We start from the raw sequence: 17,934 nt of genomic DNA on the forward strand, positions 1-17,934 counted from the left end.
AACACGCTGGGTCAGAGACGCAGGATCGTGACAGTGTGAAGCTCAGTACTAGATGACTGTAATCTTCAGGCCCTTTTGGGTGTGATATTTTTTTGTCATGACAATCCCTGCAGGGTCTCAGGAACACTTCCAAAAATCGCTGTCTGTGAACACAGTTCAACCTCCTGTCCACAAGTGCAGGTTACAGCTCAATAACTGCAAAGAAGCTGTCTGAACGTGATCCAGCATGTTCTTTGGGCCAAAGCTCATTTAAAGAGGACTCGGGCAAAGGGTAAAGCTGTTCTGTGATCAGCAGAGAGGGATTCTGGGATCAAACAGCCTCACACCTCTGCAGACTTTGTTCTGTAATATTTCACGCCTTGCAATGATATTAAGACATCAACTATGAGTGTTCACAAAATGTCCTTACCCATTTTTCATGCGTGCCATGTTGTCTGCACAGCCGACAGTTCAATAAACCCTGTGTTGATTACAGATTGTGGTTATGTCCTGAAACAAATGGCAGTTGCATTAGATAACTACAGAGCACTTTATGAGCCAACCTGCTTCTTTAATGAGAATTATGGCTCATTAAAGAAGCAGAAGCTCATCAGTGTTCACTGACAGTATTCTCATTAAAGGTATTGCATGACTCAGTGTCTTTCGAACCTCTATGTCCTGTGGATGTCAAATGATATAAATGGTCTAAACATACAACGTATGTTGGCGGCGACGTGGATGATGTGGATGTGCCCGCCCACTGCTGCGGCGGCTAAAGAGACACGACATACAAAAGCAACATGGACACATGGGAGACGAGAAACAGAACCATGAATACTATTAAATCAAAGGACACAAATTAAACCAGATTCACACAGTCCAAAAGATAAACCCTGGATCACTTGACCAAGGGCCATGACACTATCACACAAAATTTAAAGCTGTTCTTTTAAGTAAATAAACGAAGCAGTAGGGAAATTTAATATTTGTTTTTTTTTATTTTTGATTTGCAGCTAAATACACCTTTTTTTAAATTTTTTTTATTTGCAGCTTTTTGTGCTCCCTATCAAGTGAACCCCTCACCTGAAATAATTTAAATAAAATGACATTTTAAAGAATAAACCCCAACAATCAAATGATCCCCTATGAACAAGCACTGGGCAACGGTGGCCAGGAAAAACTCCCTTTCACAGGAAGAAACCTGAGGCAGAACCAGGTTCAAGAAGGGGCAGTCATCTGCCGCGACTGGTTGGGGGGTGAGGGGCAAAATAAAACTTAAAGGAGAGCACTGCATAGTTATCGGAGGTTGGTGTAGTTGGTGGACCGTGGTTGGAAAGCAGGGGAGGTGGACGCACCTGAGCGCCAATCTGCAATCATGCCTTGCTGGTTTAAAGGCTGAACTAGGTCCTGCTGTGTTGTTGTTGTTACTGTGTGTGGCTGTGAGCTGCAAAGCTGCAGCCATCTGTAGTGGTAAACCTGTAGTAATAAAAGTAGATGATGAAAAACACGAGTATATGGTCAGGTCTGTCGTGCGTCTTTCACAAGATTATAAACAGGGGTGCACATAAGTGGTCCGCAGGTGCGCATCAGTTATAAACACAATGCCACAGGGAGCAGCTGGGTCATTCACGTCAGGTGGACATCTTTGAGAAGACCCAGAAAGCTGCAGGAACAATAAGGGCCGCTGTGGCAAGACCTAAACCTACTTTAAGTAGGCATTTGGCACCACGATGCCACATACCAGTACCCTGAACCTCATCCTGAGGTGGTTGAGCAACAGGAGTCTCAAGTCCCTCAGGTTCAGCAGCATTTTTGGTTTTTGAAAACTGTAATTCTTCCACTTGACACTGAATAGTTTTCAAAGCTTTCTCGAGATCTGCATTCCGTTTCTTTAGTTCATTTCTCTCGCTTTCAGCCTTGGACAGCTGAACAACAATGGTGTTGTTCTGTTCAAGGAGAAACTCTTGCGTTTCCTCAAGTTCATGCACATTTTGCTCAAGTGCTCCAATCTGCAGTGTTATCTTTACGGGCACCCCCTCTATCTCGCTTATGCGAATTTTCTTTTTGGGCTCCATGCCCTGGACTATTCCTCTCTCCCCTGAGTTGGACGGTCCTTCCTCTCTCGTTTCTCTGTGAGACACTGAATTGCTGGACGGTTCCTGTGACATTTCTATAAAAGTTTCGCAAAAAACAAAACAAAACCGCTAACTGAATAATTTAAGTGTTAAACTGTTCTCTTTCCCAAGGATTCCTGGCTTGCGAAAACAACAAGGTGTTTCTTGAAATGCCGAGTTAAAGAAACTGGGGTCTATTTATAGATTTTTCTGGCAGCGACCGTGACGTCAGCCATGACGTCAGCTCTCTTCGATCCTTTGATCCTTTGATTCGATCAAAGGAGGACTAAGCCAACTAACCAACCGTCCTCGGTTTTACTATATTCCGACAGCGGATCCATGTGTGTGACGTCATTCATCCCCGTACTGCTGCTTTGTGAGCTCACAGACAGGACAGACAGCGCGTAGCAACGCGCCTGATGATGTTTAAAGGATCCCGAAGCGCAAGTCCATCTTTTCAGACAAACTGCAAAAGAAATTTCCCTCGTAATGACCATAGCTGGACTGGCCATCGGCCCACCGGGCAAGGTGATTTTTCGTGGAATTACAAAAATCTATTGAATCATATTTACTTTGGTGGACAGAAAAAAAAAATACCGTTTGGGTATATTTATACCTGACTGAAGTTTGAATTTCAATTTGTCCACAATTAAAGCTGGTCTGCACACATTGTTTTTTTTAAAGGCAATTACGTTTTTCCTGGTATTTTGATAGTGCTGTTTGTTTTAAATGGAGCTTGTAATATTTGACCCTCAAATGAAATATATTTCCTCTATATCATAGAGAGGGCTGCCTTTACACCACCACCATCTTGGAGCTGTTCTGCTGGATTACTCGGGTACTAAGTAGAAAGTAGTAGTACATTCTAGAGATGGACCGATCCGATATTACGTATCGGTATCGGTCCGATACTGACCTAAATTACTGGATCGGATATCGGAGAAAAATAAAAAATGTAATCCGATCCATTAAATATCACGAAAGCACCTCACAAAACTTGCAACACGCCGTAACTCACCTCAGAACGTTAGCATGTCGGAGCAGTATGCATCACGTGATAGAGCGGCTGTGGCATGCGGGACCTGTCGGTGGTCTGGATAGCATGTGGAGCTTCGCTAGCAACCCGGCATTTCATCTCCGACAAAGTTATCCCCGAGAGAAGTAAAGCAAGTGTGTAAGTCCATCTCTGAATGTTTGTAAAGCATTCCTGCGTTAAGCTTAACGAGCGACTGCCTCTTCTTGCTGCTACTTCAATCATGAAACTGCTTAATGATCAGCTGATCGGCTTTTCTGTCGCCAGTCGTGTCTCTAGTTTGCTTTTGGCCCACTTTGCACCAGAAAGAGGAAACCAGCGGCTGAACAACAGCAGCACGTTTAAGCTTGATCAGCTGTTGTTAGAATGTATTTAATATTACTTTCTACTCCAGGATCTTTTTCTACGTAGCTGACGCTGGTAACTGTGCAGGGGCGGATCTAGCAAAGTTTAGCCAGGGGGGCCGATAGGGCATTAACAGGGAAAAGGGGGCACAAAGACATACTTTTCTTTCTTATTCTCATTTAAAATGTCTAGCTTTTAATAAATAATTATCTGACACCCAAAGTTTTAATTTGATGTAAAATGAATAGAAGTCAATTACTGTATATAGTAACTATTAAGTCTAATATACCCTAGTAAGCTATAGTACTTTTTCCTTTGGGAAGGTACCATCTGTGCAGTCTGCAATTTTGTTGAAGAAAGATGTTGAATCTATTTAATATTTCTTGAAAAATAATTGATTTCTGTGCATTTTTTTTCACACTGCATCAAATTAAGGTTGATTACGTCGATTAAGCATCATGAGGTGGCGCGTGAGGGGTGGTTCCCTATTTTTTATTTATTTATTTTTGTTGTTGCTGGGAGTTGGAGCCCTATTAGTTAGGTTGCTTAATATTTATGCTAAGTACTCTTTAAAATACCAGAATAGGGAGGATGGTGTAGGTTTAAGTTTATTAGATTGATCAGTATTGCTGAACTATGAAATATTTTTTTTTTGCATACAGGTATAACAGAATAGCTTTAGTGTAGTTGTTGTTTTAAACTTGAGTATGAACTTATACAAAATGCAGCAAGATATTTAAAAAACAGTTTTGTTGATTAAAAAACACTATATCGGATTCATATCGGTATCGGCAGATATTCAAATTTATGATATCGGTATCGGTATCGGACATAAAAAAGTGGTATCGTGCCATCTCTAGTACATTCATGTTGAAATGTAAGCAGAAGTTTTAGACCTCATAGGCAAAAATGAGCCAACTTAACTTCCACACAAGGTGCACCTTATCTGATAGAATAGGAAGCATCAATTACATAGTAGCTATTCCCATAATTAAGACATCAACTATGAGTGTTCACAAAATGTCCTTACCCATTTTTCATGCGTGCCATGTTGTCTGCACAGCCGACAGTTCAATAAACCCTGTGTTGATTACAGATTGTGGTTATGTCCTGAAACAAATGGCAGTTGCATTAGATAACTACAGAGCACTTTATGAGCCAACCTGCTTCTTTAATGAGAATTATGGCTCATTAAAGAAGCAGAAGCTCATCAGTGTTCACTGACAGTATTCTCATTAAAGGTATTGCATGACTCAGTGTCTTTCGAACCTCTATATCCTGTGGATGTCAAATGATATAAATGGTCTAAACATACAACGTATGTTGGCGGCGACGTGGATGATGTGGATGTGCCCGCCCACTGCTGCGGCGGCTAAAGAGACACGACATACAAAAGCAACATGGACACATGGGAGACGAGAAACAGAACCATGAATACTATTAAATCAAAGGACACAAATTAAACCAGATTCACACAGTCCAAAAGATAAACCCTGGATCACTTGACCAAGGGCCATGACACTATCACACAAAATTTAAAGCTGTTCTTTTAAGTAAATAAACGAAGCAGTAGGGAAATTTAATATTTGTTTTTTTTTTATTTTTGATTTGCAGCTAAATACACCTTTTTTTTTAATTTTTTTTATTTGCAGCTTTTTGTGCTCCCTATCAAGTGAACCCCTCACCTGAAATAATTTAAATAAAATGACATTTTAAAGAATAAACCCCAACAATCAAATGATCCCCTATGAACAAGCACTGGGCAACGGTGGCCAGGAAAAACTCCCTTTCACAGGAAGAAACCTGAGGCAGAACCAGGTTCAAGAAGGGGCAGTCATCTGCCGCGACTGGTTGGGGGGTGAGGGGCAAAATAAAACTTAAAGGAGAGCACTGCATAGTTATCGGAGGTTGGTGTAGTTGGTGGACCGTGGTTGGAAAGCAGGGGAGGTGGACGCACCTGAGCGCCAATCTGCAATCATGCCTATATGGTCAGGTCTGTCGTGCGTCTTTCACAAGATTATAAACAGGGGTGCACATAAGTGGTCCGCAGGTGCGCATCAGTTATAAACACAATGCCACAGGGAGCAGCTGGGTCATTCACGTCAGGTGGACATCTTTGAGAAGACCCAGAAAGCTGCAGGAACAATAAGGGCCGCTGTGGCAAGACCTAAACCTACTTTAAGTAGGCATTTGGCACCACGATGCCACATACCAGTACCCTGAACCTCATCCTGAGGTGGTTGAGCAACAGGAGTCTCAAGTCCCTCAGGTTCAGCAGCATTTTTGGTTTTTGAAAACTGTAATTCTTCCACTTGACACTGAATAGTTTTCAAAGCTTTCTCGAGATCTGCATTCCGTTTCTTTAGTTCATTTCTCTCGCTTTCAGCCTTGGACAGCTGAACAACAATGGTGTTGTTCTGTTCAAGGAGAAACTCTTGCATTTCCTCAAGTTCATGCACATTTTGCTCAAGTGCTCCAATCTGCAGTGTTATCTTTACGGGCACCCCCTCTATCTCGCTTATGCGAATTTTCTTTTTGGGCTCCATGCCCTGGACTATTCCTCTCTCCCCTGAGTTGGACGGTCCTTCCTCTCTCGTTTCTCTGTGAGACACTGAATTGCTGGACGGTTCCTGTGACATTTCTATAAAAGTTTCGCAAAAAACAAAACAAAACCGCTAACTGAATAATTTAAGTGTTAAACTGTTCTCTTTCCCAAGGATTCCTGGCTTGTGAAAACAACAAGGTGTTTCTTGAAATGCCGAGTTAAAGAAACTGGGGTCTATTTATAGATTTTTCTGGCAGCGACCGTGACGTCAGCCATGACGTCAGCTCTCTTCGATCCTTTGATCCTTTGATTCGATCAAAGGAGGACTAAGCCAACTAACCAACCGTCCTCGGTTTTACTATATTCCGACAGCGGATCCATGTGTGTGACGTCATTCATCCCCGTACTGCTGCTTTGTGAGCTCACAGACAGGACAGACAGCGCGTAGCAACGCGCCTGATGATGTTTAAAGGATCCCGAAGCGCAAGTCCATCTTTTCAGACAAACTGCAAAAGAAATTTCCCTCGTAATGACCATAGCTGGACTGGCCATCGGCCCACCGGGCAAGGTGATTTTTCGTGGAATTACAAAAATCTATTGAATCATATTTACTTTGGTGGAAAGAAAAAAAAAATACCGTTTGGGTATATTTATACCTGACTGAAGTTTGAATTTCAATTTGTCCACAATTAAAGCTGGTCTGCACACATTGTTTTTTATAAAGGCAATTACGTTTTTCCTGGTATTTTGATAGTGCTGTTTGTTTTAAATGGAGCTTGTAATATTTGACCCTCAAATGAAATATATTTCCTCTATATCATAGAGAGGGCTGCCTTTACACCACCACCATCTTGGAGCTGTTCTGCTGGATTACTCGGGTACTAAGTAGAAAGTAGTAGTACATTCATGTTGAAATGTAAGCAGAAGTTTTAGACCTCATAGGCAAAAATGAGCCAACTTAATGGAATATGCTGTTCTTTTCGCCTTTGTGAAGCTCAACTGAGTCGGGCACACATTACAATGTTAACTTCAAAAGTGTCCAAGAATAATTCAGAATGAATAGTTATACGTTTCAATGTAATGCACCACTTTTAGGCTGAACCCTTAAATGATTAAACCCGAGGCAAAGTCTCAGTAATGTTGACCAGAGTTTTCCAAAATAAGTTGGAGCAACTTGTAGCAAAGCAGCCACAAATCTTCACTATAAATAATTCATCAGAAAATCCGACTTCCCACACCTGGTAGTATGAATGAGTGGAGGCTTACAAAGATGTTGGAGGAGATGGCGCTGACAGACCTGTAGAGGGCGATATAACACAGAGACCAAATAAAACGCTTGAAAGGCGATGAGGTGTGTTCAGGCTGCTGAGGGAAGGAGCGACTGTTTATCAAGTTTAAAGTGTTAAAAACGGGTAGCGTGCCGTCAGCACGTGCAAACAGCATGAGTGAAATGCCGCAAGACTGTGCTGCCACATTAAATACAGAAGTAAAACACCTATGGGTTGTCCGGTGTGATGTTGGCTTCCTGATTGCAGGAAGTTCAGAGAGAGGAGAAAGTGAAGGAGGTGCAACCCCTCCTCCTGCTCCTTCTTCTCCTCTCCGGCAGCTGAAGCCAAACCCTCCCTTACCTCTGCACGGTGCCTGTCTCCCCCCTCCCACCTCACTGGCCTTTATCATATATCACATAGCGTCGCCTCTTCATCCCCCAGACCTCATCATGACCTCAGCGACAGGAGCAGCGAGGACGTCTCCAAAACCCTGTTTATAACGCAAAGTTGCCAAGGTAAGATCCCTATGCTGGTCTCTCTTAGCTTTGGGTAGCTGCTCCCTATCATCATCTTCTTCTTCTAACATGGTCATGAGGATTTGCTATGCAGTCTCTTTATCCTCTGCAAATATTGACGCGAGTCTCGCTTTTCTTGTGAAGCGTTCAGCTCTCATTGCTGCTCCAGTGTGACCAGGCTCATCCTGTACAGTAGGTACGGCTAGTTTCACCCTCACACCTCTGCAGTAGAGTTCCTGTATGTCGGTATTAGTCATAATAACATTTCCAAACTCAAAGTGAAACTCAGTCCCGCCACTGTGGCGAGCATCACTAGACTGAAAGCATTCGCTCTTAAGGTTACTTAAACCAGGGCCGTGAGCTTTGTGGTACACTAAGCTTACTTAATAAACGACTACATCCAAGGCAGAGCCTGATGGCTTTTACCTATGATAGCATTATTTTTAATGGGATGCTGTGCAGCTATACTTAAAGCTACATCAGTGTTTATTTACATACTTGTGGAGAGGAGCAAATATCCTAAAGCACACAGATAATGTCCTGAGTGCGTAAGCATACAGTGGAGGATATTAAACCAATGCTGTGCTTTTTATTCCTTCTGGAAGTTGCCTCAGTGGCATACAGCAGTGTTGTTGCTTTTTCTTTGAACAGATTGCATTGTCAGTAGACAGCGCAACATGTTATTAGCAAGTTAGTATTTATTATGGTATCAAACAGATTAGTCTTATAATGGTGTTGAATCAGACAGGCATTGTGTAAAAGAAGGTTACAGCCTGCACAGCCTGTTATCAGAACATCAAGTGTATGCTGGTTTAACTCTGAAAGTGTTCCACTTTGTTGGCTTCCTGATGACATTGTTAATAAAAGGCAGCTTTGTGGTGTTTGTAACATTACTGTGATAGAACATAATGCAGATTTCATGTGCGTAAGGTGTGCTATAGCGGTGCCAGTGCTTTGCCTGCAGAATGCTTTGATGTGACCATGTGTAGAGGAGGCACGGGGACTATAGCACATACTGGGAGCAGATCATTTCAAAGCGATGCACCGCCTACAAGACACGAGGAAAAACCAAGTCATTTAATTTTGCCTCAGGAAATATATAGCCTGGTCTGTTAGCAGGCTCATTGCATAATAACCTAACTTTGTTAGTTATCTTTTAATCTTTTGCTGTTTCGGTTTCATGTTCTGGGCTTCCTTACGAAAGTTGTGACGTGAAAGTGGTGATCTTGAGATTTATTTCAGCAGGCTTGCATGCAGCTATAGAAAAATAAGTGATTGCAATACATTATTGAAAAGAACTGTAAAATCTGTTCTATAGCATGGATCAAATTGAACCTAGCAGGTCCCTTCTGACCATTTCCCTAATTACATCCCAGCAGGCTGAGTTATTATCCTGCTGTATCTCAAGTTTTAGCTTTTTAGGTGATTAACAACACTGTAAAATAGCGTAATAATGAATTTCCGAGCTTCAAATCCTCTAATACATCAGCCTAAATCCAGCAGGAGCAAAGAAAGGAATTCTGCTCAGAGGCCAAGAAAGGTGTTTGGATATTTACTGTGCCCTCACTCCCCTGGCTGCCAGCGTTATTTCATAATGGCATTTCTTGGGTCCTGTGGGTTATAGAAGATGCCACTCACAGATGGAGAGTGTGTGTGTGTGCATGTTTGTGGAGAGATGTGCAAGAACATGGCAAACACTCTCACTCATTAGTACCTGTTAGAATTATAAATGGGTGGTATATATAGGGTGGAAAGTGAGCAGAGGACATGGAAAAAGGGGACTGTACGTCAGGCTGAGAGATAATGTTGGGAACTCTAGCTGAAAACTGATCAGCTCAGCTCACATGGAGAAAAACAAAGCAGCTCTTTCTCAGGAGTATTGATTAGATCCTGGCTCCCAGTCAGCTACCCCTGACTGTCATATTGTGTGTATCTTGTAGTATCCACAACAAAGGCAAGGCAAAGATTATAATGCCTCACCTGTCATGCCTTTTAGCCTATGTACTTAGCTGTGGCAAAAGAGTGAATAAAAGCAGTGAGGTGTGTGATATTAATAGGTCAGCATAAATGATGACAGGAGAGAAGAGAAGATGCTTAACTGTGCTATGCATGCAAAAAATGCTGCTCCATTACTCTCTTTGATCCACTATAGGGAGAGGCTGACAGTGGATCTGGCCCCAGCCACCAGAGACAGTGTGCTACAGAGACAGATGCAGCTCTCTGTTGAATGTCACATCCTCGTTATGGCTCAAAAGAGACCAGAGAGAGCCTGGTGTGTGTGTGTGTGTGTGTGTGTGTGTGTGTGTGTGTGTGTGTGTGTGTGTGTGTGTGTGTGTGTGTGTGTGTGTCGTGTTGTGCAGTGGTTTTAATGCTCGACTGATTTTCACTGTCTAAATGGGAGGGCAAAGCTGTGAAAAGAAAAAAAAAAGAAACATTACAGTAAGTAGGTTGCATCACCTGGCCGTGGTTTGGCTTGAAACTGAAAAAGCTATTTCCCTTCCACGCACAATCACATTTTTATGGCTCCCATTTCACTTTTTTTTCCTGCTCGTGCTCTGTAGACGGTCAGCTCTGTAGTCTCCCCTGTATCCTCCTCAGTCTCACCCACCTCCCTTCTTTCCCTTGGCAGACAGTCCCATGGGCCAGAGCAGAAGGACGCCAGCAGAGTGGAGATGTTCAGAAAGAGGCCTCCCCCAGGTCAGTACATTAATCACATCTGCAGTTAAACTAGTTTCATCCAGTGTGGCTTGACAATGAGAAATGCAGTTAACCAAATGACAACGTAGACATGGAAGGTGTGATGCATGCTGCTCGATAGCAAGAATGCATTCACATATTTATCTACAGGCAGAAACAATATGCTGGAAAACAAACATTCAATACATTTCAGACTATCATAATGTATTAAACAGCACTTATTACTGAAGCTCATCTGCAGATTCCCAGACAGACAATGTATTATGACACCAGTTCTCTGGAGGGGAGGGTGGGGGCTCTAAAACAACCAGATGGAAATGACTGAAAGATAGAAGTTTTTACAAACACTGGCCGAACACAGCTTTAGCCTTCAGTTCAATTCAATTTTGTTTATATTTCACCAAATCACAATAACAGTTGACTCAAATGACTTTATATTGTAAGGTAAAGACCCTAAAATAATAGAGAGAAATCCCAACAGTCAGACAACCCCTTCTGAGTAAGTACTTGGAGAGAGTGGGAAGGAAAAACTCCCTTTAAACAGGAAGAAACCTGCAGCAGAACCAGGCTCAGATTGGGGGATCCATCTGCCACAACTTGTTTTACATCGTTTGACAGTATCATTGAATGCTTCTGTGGTTAATAAAACAAAGGAGGTTTCCAAATTATTACTAAATTAACTATATAAGTTATTTATAGCTTACTGATTGCTCTTAAACCCGGTGGGGCAGCACATTGGTTGCTTTGTGTGTGGACTTCGCATGTTATCGCTGTACCAGTACGGACTCTCTCCTGGTATTTATTGTCTTGTTGTCTAGTAATTTTATTTGTTCTATACGCTGCTGTGAGAAAGACTGCCATCGAAAAGACTTTCATTGTACAAGCTGCACAATGACAATAAAGAATCTATCTATATAGTAGTAATGTTCTAGTTTGGTTACTGTGGGGTTATAAATATGGCTGTAGGTGTGAATGGTTGTTAGCCCTGCAATAGACTGGCAACCTGTCCAGGATATACCTTGCCCTGCATCAGCTGGAATAGGCTCCCAGCCTCTCGACCCTGAACTGGATAGATGTTAAAAAAAACAAACACTTGGGAATAACATTCTTAAACCTGACTTTTGTGTGTGTGGCATTGATGTAGATGTATGGTAATGCCTGACTCAGGCTCCAAGCACCGAGAGGCATTTTAGCCATGAGAAGTCACTTTTCAGACCTCAAAAAAGTAATTGGGAAAAGGCCAAGTGTCTCAGGTATGTGCTAAGTCCGCACAGAACCAGAGTACTAGTTCAAGCTAGTGAACACTAACAAAGGATCTCCAAACAAGTCATATTGTCCCCTTTTCTCATTTCTCATTTCCTGCAATTTCATTTCCTCTCATCTTGGTCCTTCCCATCAGAAAGATGAACAGAGGAGGCAAGGGAGAGAGAGCACTTTAACAAAATGAGACATTCTGGAGCCGTAACCCAATGTGAAAAGATTTTTAATCAAACCCACACAAACTGTGAAGGCCTGAAAGTTTGATCACACAGTTAAATAACTGAACGGCGTATGGACTGAAAGGACTGTAGAGTTTGTTGCATATATTCCAGCTGTGTGACACCGCTTTTATAAAGCGCTCCTGCAAAGGTTACATCTTTCCTGGCAAGCCTCCTCTCTCCTCAGTCCTCCAGATGCATTTTAGGAGCGGAGACGTCCTTCAGTGAGGTGCACTGACATGGATTTCAGGGCCAGAAGCAAGACGACAGAGGAAAGGGGAGACTAGGAGGGACAGATTATAGAAAGTGAGAAATGAGAAAAGTTCTCTGTTCTCACAGTCTGACGGTTTCGTAAAGCGTGTGTTTTGACTGCAGTTGATGCTCGTTTGGAGAAGAGGCACTGGTGTAAGCAGAAAATGCTAATTATTAGAATACAAGAAAAGAATAGAGATTAGGTACAGGTGAAACACGAGGTTTACGCACTAATGTTGAATGAATAAATTAATTAATGAATTGCCATCATTGATTAGGTGGTAAGTGGACTATGGTATTTATATACTGCCTTTCTATTCAATTTGAACTCTCAAATCACTTTCTACTGCAGTCTCATTCCCCCAATCACACTCAGAGTCATACAGAAGTATTAGCCGTGCTTTTATCTATCTTTCCCTAAGCCTTCACACGATCTGTGTGCGCTCATCTCTGAAAAGAAAAAGTCAAATCAGAGCTCGTGATCTCTGAATACAGGACGCCTGCAGATGCTGATCAAAGTGAAGTGGTTTCATCAGTGATGCATTGCAGGTCATTAAAGAGACTGCCATAATGTCATTGTTGTACCTTGCCGTCATCAGTCCCCATCCATAATTCCTGCCCCGTCAAATCAGTTCTGATAGGTGTAAACTAACTCTTCATGTGCCAAAACAACCTGCTGTTTGTAGAGGAAGTTGCCTGTTCGCCCCCCGCAGTGCTTTGTTTTGGTTTCTTAGGCTCATGCTTCACATATAGATCAGGGAGAGCCTCAGCCTCAACACGAGGATCGCCGCTCAGCACGTGCCCGGGCACCTGTCTGGCCCTTCCCACTGCGGCACACCTTCTAACGTTAGGATCACGCAGGACACTGAACTCCTGCACCGGACATTTTGGCTCCAAACGACAATTGGACTCCACACACGAAAAAACGACTTTAGATCCAAAATGGCGACCAGTTTCGGCTGTAGGACCCGTGGTGATGCGGCTTCCATGGTAACGCCTCTCGCCTTTGAGATTGCGTAATGCCTACACATCATCAGTGTTTATGTTTCGAATGAGGCTGACATAAAGCACGATGTTCACAGAAAATACAGGTCCGAGCCCTGCGCTTTATTTTCCTAATTAGAAAAAAAGATGACATCACTGATCCCGCGGAAGGAGGAAGACGAATCAGCAAGGGGTGGACATCGCGTGCACGTGTGTATATTTTGGGGGAGGGGATGGAGCAATAAGCAGCAGAGGCTGGGACTGGGACTGAGTCTCTAATCTAACTTGACTGAGCTGGGGCCGGAGCTTCGTGCGCGCGTCCTTGCGGAGACGTGACGGTCAGATGTGGCTGTGACTTGTTACTGAAACAGCGCATAGCCAGCGATTTAAGGAAAAAAAATCATCACACTGTGACTTAAAGAAATTTAAGATGACAGTGCTCAAAGACATCCCGGAGAAATGGTTTCCAGTCGTTCTTTTCCCCCTGCAAGGAAAGAAAAAGAGAGGACTGGATGGAAGAAAATCGAAAAAGAGGCGGACAGGTACGAGTCTGTGCGGGGAAAATTAAGGCTGAAGTTGGGAAGAAGTCTTTACTATCTTCACCGCCAGGAGGCTGTTCATCGTGCAAACTATTTATTTATTTGTTTCCTAATAAATATCATCTCTCATCTTCATCCCATCTGAGTCCAAGTCTCATTCCTGCTGCTTCATCTCTCTCTCACTCTCTTTTGCATATGTGTCATATTACATCTCTGCATCACAGACCTAGTTGGTTTGTTTGGGGTTTTTTGCACTGTAGCACTTTGTGTCATCAATGACTGTTCAGGTTTTTACACATCAGCATTCTCCTAAGATTTAATAACAGAGAGATATCTGTTGTTCTTCTGATTTCACACTTCAGTCTGTATCTTTTGGAGTTGACCCCAACAGCCTTAAACTAGTTGCTTAATCTCAGCTGTTTTCCGGTGTTTCGTGCTGACAGTGAATCATGCTGACAGTGAATCATGCCAAACACCAGAGTTTTGCTTGGATCCGGTCTAAATATGTGGCTGATGTTCGTGTCTCTGCTGCGTGAGTCCCTGATCAATCTTTCAGGCACCAGCCCTCCTCTGCACTGCTCCATCTGTATTCTTATTCCTTAGGTTAACTATCTCAAATCACCCTGGATGTGCACCTTCATTTGACCTCCACTCCATCATTCTCTGACTGTGTCACTAGCATTTTTTTCCAGCAAATTAGATCACCGTATGCGCTTGCTGGGCTGCACACGACTCCGCTATCCCCTTTTCACCTAATTAGATCAGCCACTGTGAGTGATGCTCACTTCTCTGCAGTCTGATCTGACCCTGACTTAGTTTTAGTCGTGGCAGGGACATTAGTGCTTCCCGTACTGCAATTCACATTGAATGACTGTGGTCGTTATTGTTCCGAATTCAATCTGCACTAAATCTGTTGTGCGAGTGTGTCGCTTGTGGAGACGTAAGGAGATTGTGTCCTCACATGTCTAGCCATGAGCAGAGACAGTGTTAAAGAGACAGGAAGGTAGATGAAACAAAATTAGTGCTTTTGTATTAGGTTACAGTTACTCTTTCTATATGACATTAGTTATTTTAGTTTAAATCAATATATATTAACTCGTTTGTGTCTCAGCCCTTTATGGAAACCTTATGCTGGGAGTAAGGCTGCCACTGAAAGTTTCTCCGTAATGGAGCTTTATAGATTCACGCAGGTTTACTGTATGGTATGCAGCTTGCGTCAGGGCTTCTAATGCCCTTGAAGTTGTCAGAGACATTAAACACTTACTGAGCAGTTTGTTAAAGATGCTCATGCATTTAGGCTGAGGTGTTCAGCTTGCACAGCAGTGGCTGGGACAGACACAGGCTGGTCCTGACTTCACATTGGTGCTTAGCTGGCACAAGGATCTTGGCTTTTCCCACCAGGCTTGGCACTGCACGTCAGACAGATCTCTCTGGTGGACATTTGTCTCAGAAAACAGCACGATGACCTTCGTCTTAAGAGGAGAAATGCCAGAGGGATTGGAAAAGTTTGTGGATTGTGCACAATCACATTCACAGCTTTTTGCATGCACCCAGAAATCTCACGTCTGTCAGATAGAAACTCCAAGAAAGAGAAGTTGATGCCTAAAACAATTTTTCTTATGTAACTATTTAGATTTTTTTCTAATAAATCGTGCTACTCAACAACAGCCACAATGACAGATAGGAATATTAAAAACAAAAGTAACTCACTTGCTTTTGGAAACAATGAAAAACAATTTGCCTCTTCCTGGGGGCTTTGTCACACTTACATGCTTTGGATCATACAAACTAATTTTAATAATGAACAAAGTTAACGACTACAGTTTTGTATTTACTTGCGTTAACATCACTGTGGAGGAATTTTGGTCCACTCTTCTTCGTAGAATTGTTTTAATTTAGTCGCACTGGATGGTTTTCCAGCACGTGCAATCTTTTACAAGTCACGCAAAAATATCTCAATCTGGTTTTGTGGCTTTGGCTCAGGAGGTAGTGCAGGTTGTCTATTAATCAGAAGGGCAGTGGTTCAATCCTGCACTTTTTGAGTGAGATACTGAACCCCCAAATTGTTGAATGTTAGATAGACAAATATATTAAAAAAGAAATCGGGAAGGGGCAAATACTTTTTCAGGGCACTGTGCAACAAATTTTGACCATGCTTTTGTTTTCTCGGCCTTCTTTTTCCGGTCCTGGCAGATAGTTACTCTTCACTGAGCGTGGTTCTGCTTGAGGTCTCTATGTGGTAACAGGGAGTTGCCAGCCTAACAAGCACTTTACCGGAAATTATTGCATTGTTGGGGTTATTTCTATAATGTTGTATGGTCTTTGCTTTACAGTGTAAAGCACCATGAGGTGACCGTAGTTGTGAACTGACCTCTTTTTAATAAACCGGAGCAAAATACATTTAAATATGCCAATATTTTATCAACATAACAAACAATGATGTAATCATTTCTGCTAGTGTCCCTCTCATTGTCAGTCTCACTCAACACCATCAGCAATAAGTGGACGTAACGTGTTTTTCTAAATTGACTAAAACCACCCTGACTGGTCTAAAGCCAACCAGAGCTAATCTGTCACATCAGATCTGTCTTATAATCTGACGGTAAAGTGCAGCTCTAATGGGATCACTTTAAGTGGCCTCTGTCTCTTTTGGTGAAGCTGAATACAGCAGGGACAAAGATGTAGGTTATGAGCAGTGCGAAAGCTTCACTGTGCTGCAGAAACACAGGAAACCACAGCGTCTTTGTTTATGTGCCGGCATTTGATTATAGCCTATCGGTTTCTGTTGTGTGATGTCCCTTCCTGTGGCACCTCACTGCCTTTCACAAATCTGTCAAAAGTATGCTAAGGACTGTGCTTTCGTGCACAAAACATGCGCTTGGTCTTGGATATTATTACTTTGGTGTGTGTGTGTGTGTGCAGCCCTGTTCAAAATGACCAGTCATTTCATTTTAAAAGCCACATCATTAATATTAGAAGAGAAGCGACTGGTGTTGGAGGAAGATGAGGAGGGGAACTCCCAAACTACTTTGCATCAGCATAACAGAAACCTAAAAACAGCAATAGGATAAAGTGCAAGGTCAGGAGGAGGGGTGCACAAGAGATTGAGCACAGGAAAAAGAAACGGTCTTAATTTTACTCTCTGAAACTTGGAGACTATACTATGATCTGCCTTTATCGGTGCCTAAACTTTTGCACGCACACTCATGTTTGGTTGCGTGTATCTGGCCACAACTGCACATCTGGTTAATAACAAAGAGTAGTAGCAGCTAACAAAACATCAGCGATGATTGGCCTGCTTATTGGTTTTGCATGCCTCCTGCCTGACACTCTGTATCTATTACACTCAACCAATGCACAGCACAGTCACTGATGTATGAATACATGCTTCAACACTGCCGGCTATTTTCTTCCATACTGACCTGTACAACTGCAATTGCACACAATATAATACAGTATTATATAATAACACTCATACATTCTGAATGTCCATTACCATTAGTAAGTAAGATAGCATCCATAAGTATCTTGTACTTTATATTCTAACCACAATCAAACCTTCTGTTCATACTACTTCATTCATCTTATTTGTTTTTCTATGCTTATTACTCTTTTCTTTTCTTTTAGTGTAGTTATTTATTTTACTGTGAGGGCAACTCACAAAGTAAAACAATCATTGGTCAGTGTAACCACTGTGTTTTGGGGTGTATATGACAATAAACGTCTGGATTTCACTGCTTGATTCCCTCTCTTTTGTTTCCAGGTTTTAGGAAGCTGTGAATAGTGCCGACATTTTTAAACTCTGCAGTTTGCCAAACATGCTAAAAATTCGTCCTTATGCAGACTTACTGCATGTGTTTGTTTTGATGCCTTAATGACTCATCTTGTGTGCTGTGTTTCCGCAGAGGAGGAGAGAAGGGTCAGAGCCAATGACAGAGAGTACAACGAAAAGTTTCAGTATGCCGTAAGAGAGTTTGCTGTTTTCTATTGTACATATTCAAAATATTTATACTCGTAAAGCAATTTAACTGAGAGGTATTTTCTTCTCTCCTAATCCTCCAGAGTAACTGCATCATGACATCCAAGTACAACATCATCACGTTTCTGCCCGTCAATCTGTTTGAGCAGTTCCAGGAAGTAGCCAACACCTACTTTCTTTTCCTGCTCATACTACAGGTGAGAAAT

The 17,934-nt window shown here is 42.3% G+C and overlaps 1 protein-coding gene across 2 annotated transcripts in view; it reads left to right on the forward strand.

Annotated features, from left to right (window-relative positions):
- The first annotated feature begins 7,633 nt into the window (after nucleotides 1-7,633).
- atp8b2 (ATPase phospholipid transporting 8B2) overlaps nucleotides 7,634-17,934 on the forward strand; it is a 28,311-nt gene continuing 18,010 nt past the window's right edge. Inside the window, exons 1-4 of one of the 2 annotated variants that reach the window (XM_085292078.1) lie at nucleotides 7,634-7,799; nucleotides 10,429-10,496; nucleotides 17,655-17,713; nucleotides 17,812-17,925. In XM_085292078.1, the coding sequence (XP_085148204.1) occupies nucleotides 10,472-10,496; nucleotides 17,655-17,713; nucleotides 17,812-17,925 (198 nt within the window). In that variant the 5' untranslated portion in view covers nucleotides 7,634-7,799; nucleotides 10,429-10,471. Of the gene's footprint in view, nucleotides 7,800-10,428; nucleotides 10,497-13,264; nucleotides 13,753-17,654; nucleotides 17,714-17,811; nucleotides 17,926-17,934 lie in introns of those variants that run through there. The other variant, XM_085292077.1, reaches the window with a different exon arrangement.

This window comes from Mchenga conophoros, linkage group LG11 (assembly GCF_057382185.1).
Source record: "Mchenga conophoros isolate Kocher_MC1m ecotype Shallow Benthic linkage group LG11, M_conophoros_male_GT1.1, whole genome shotgun sequence".
NCBI classification, from domain to species: domain Eukaryota; kingdom Metazoa; phylum Chordata; class Actinopteri; order Cichliformes; family Cichlidae; genus Mchenga; species Mchenga conophoros.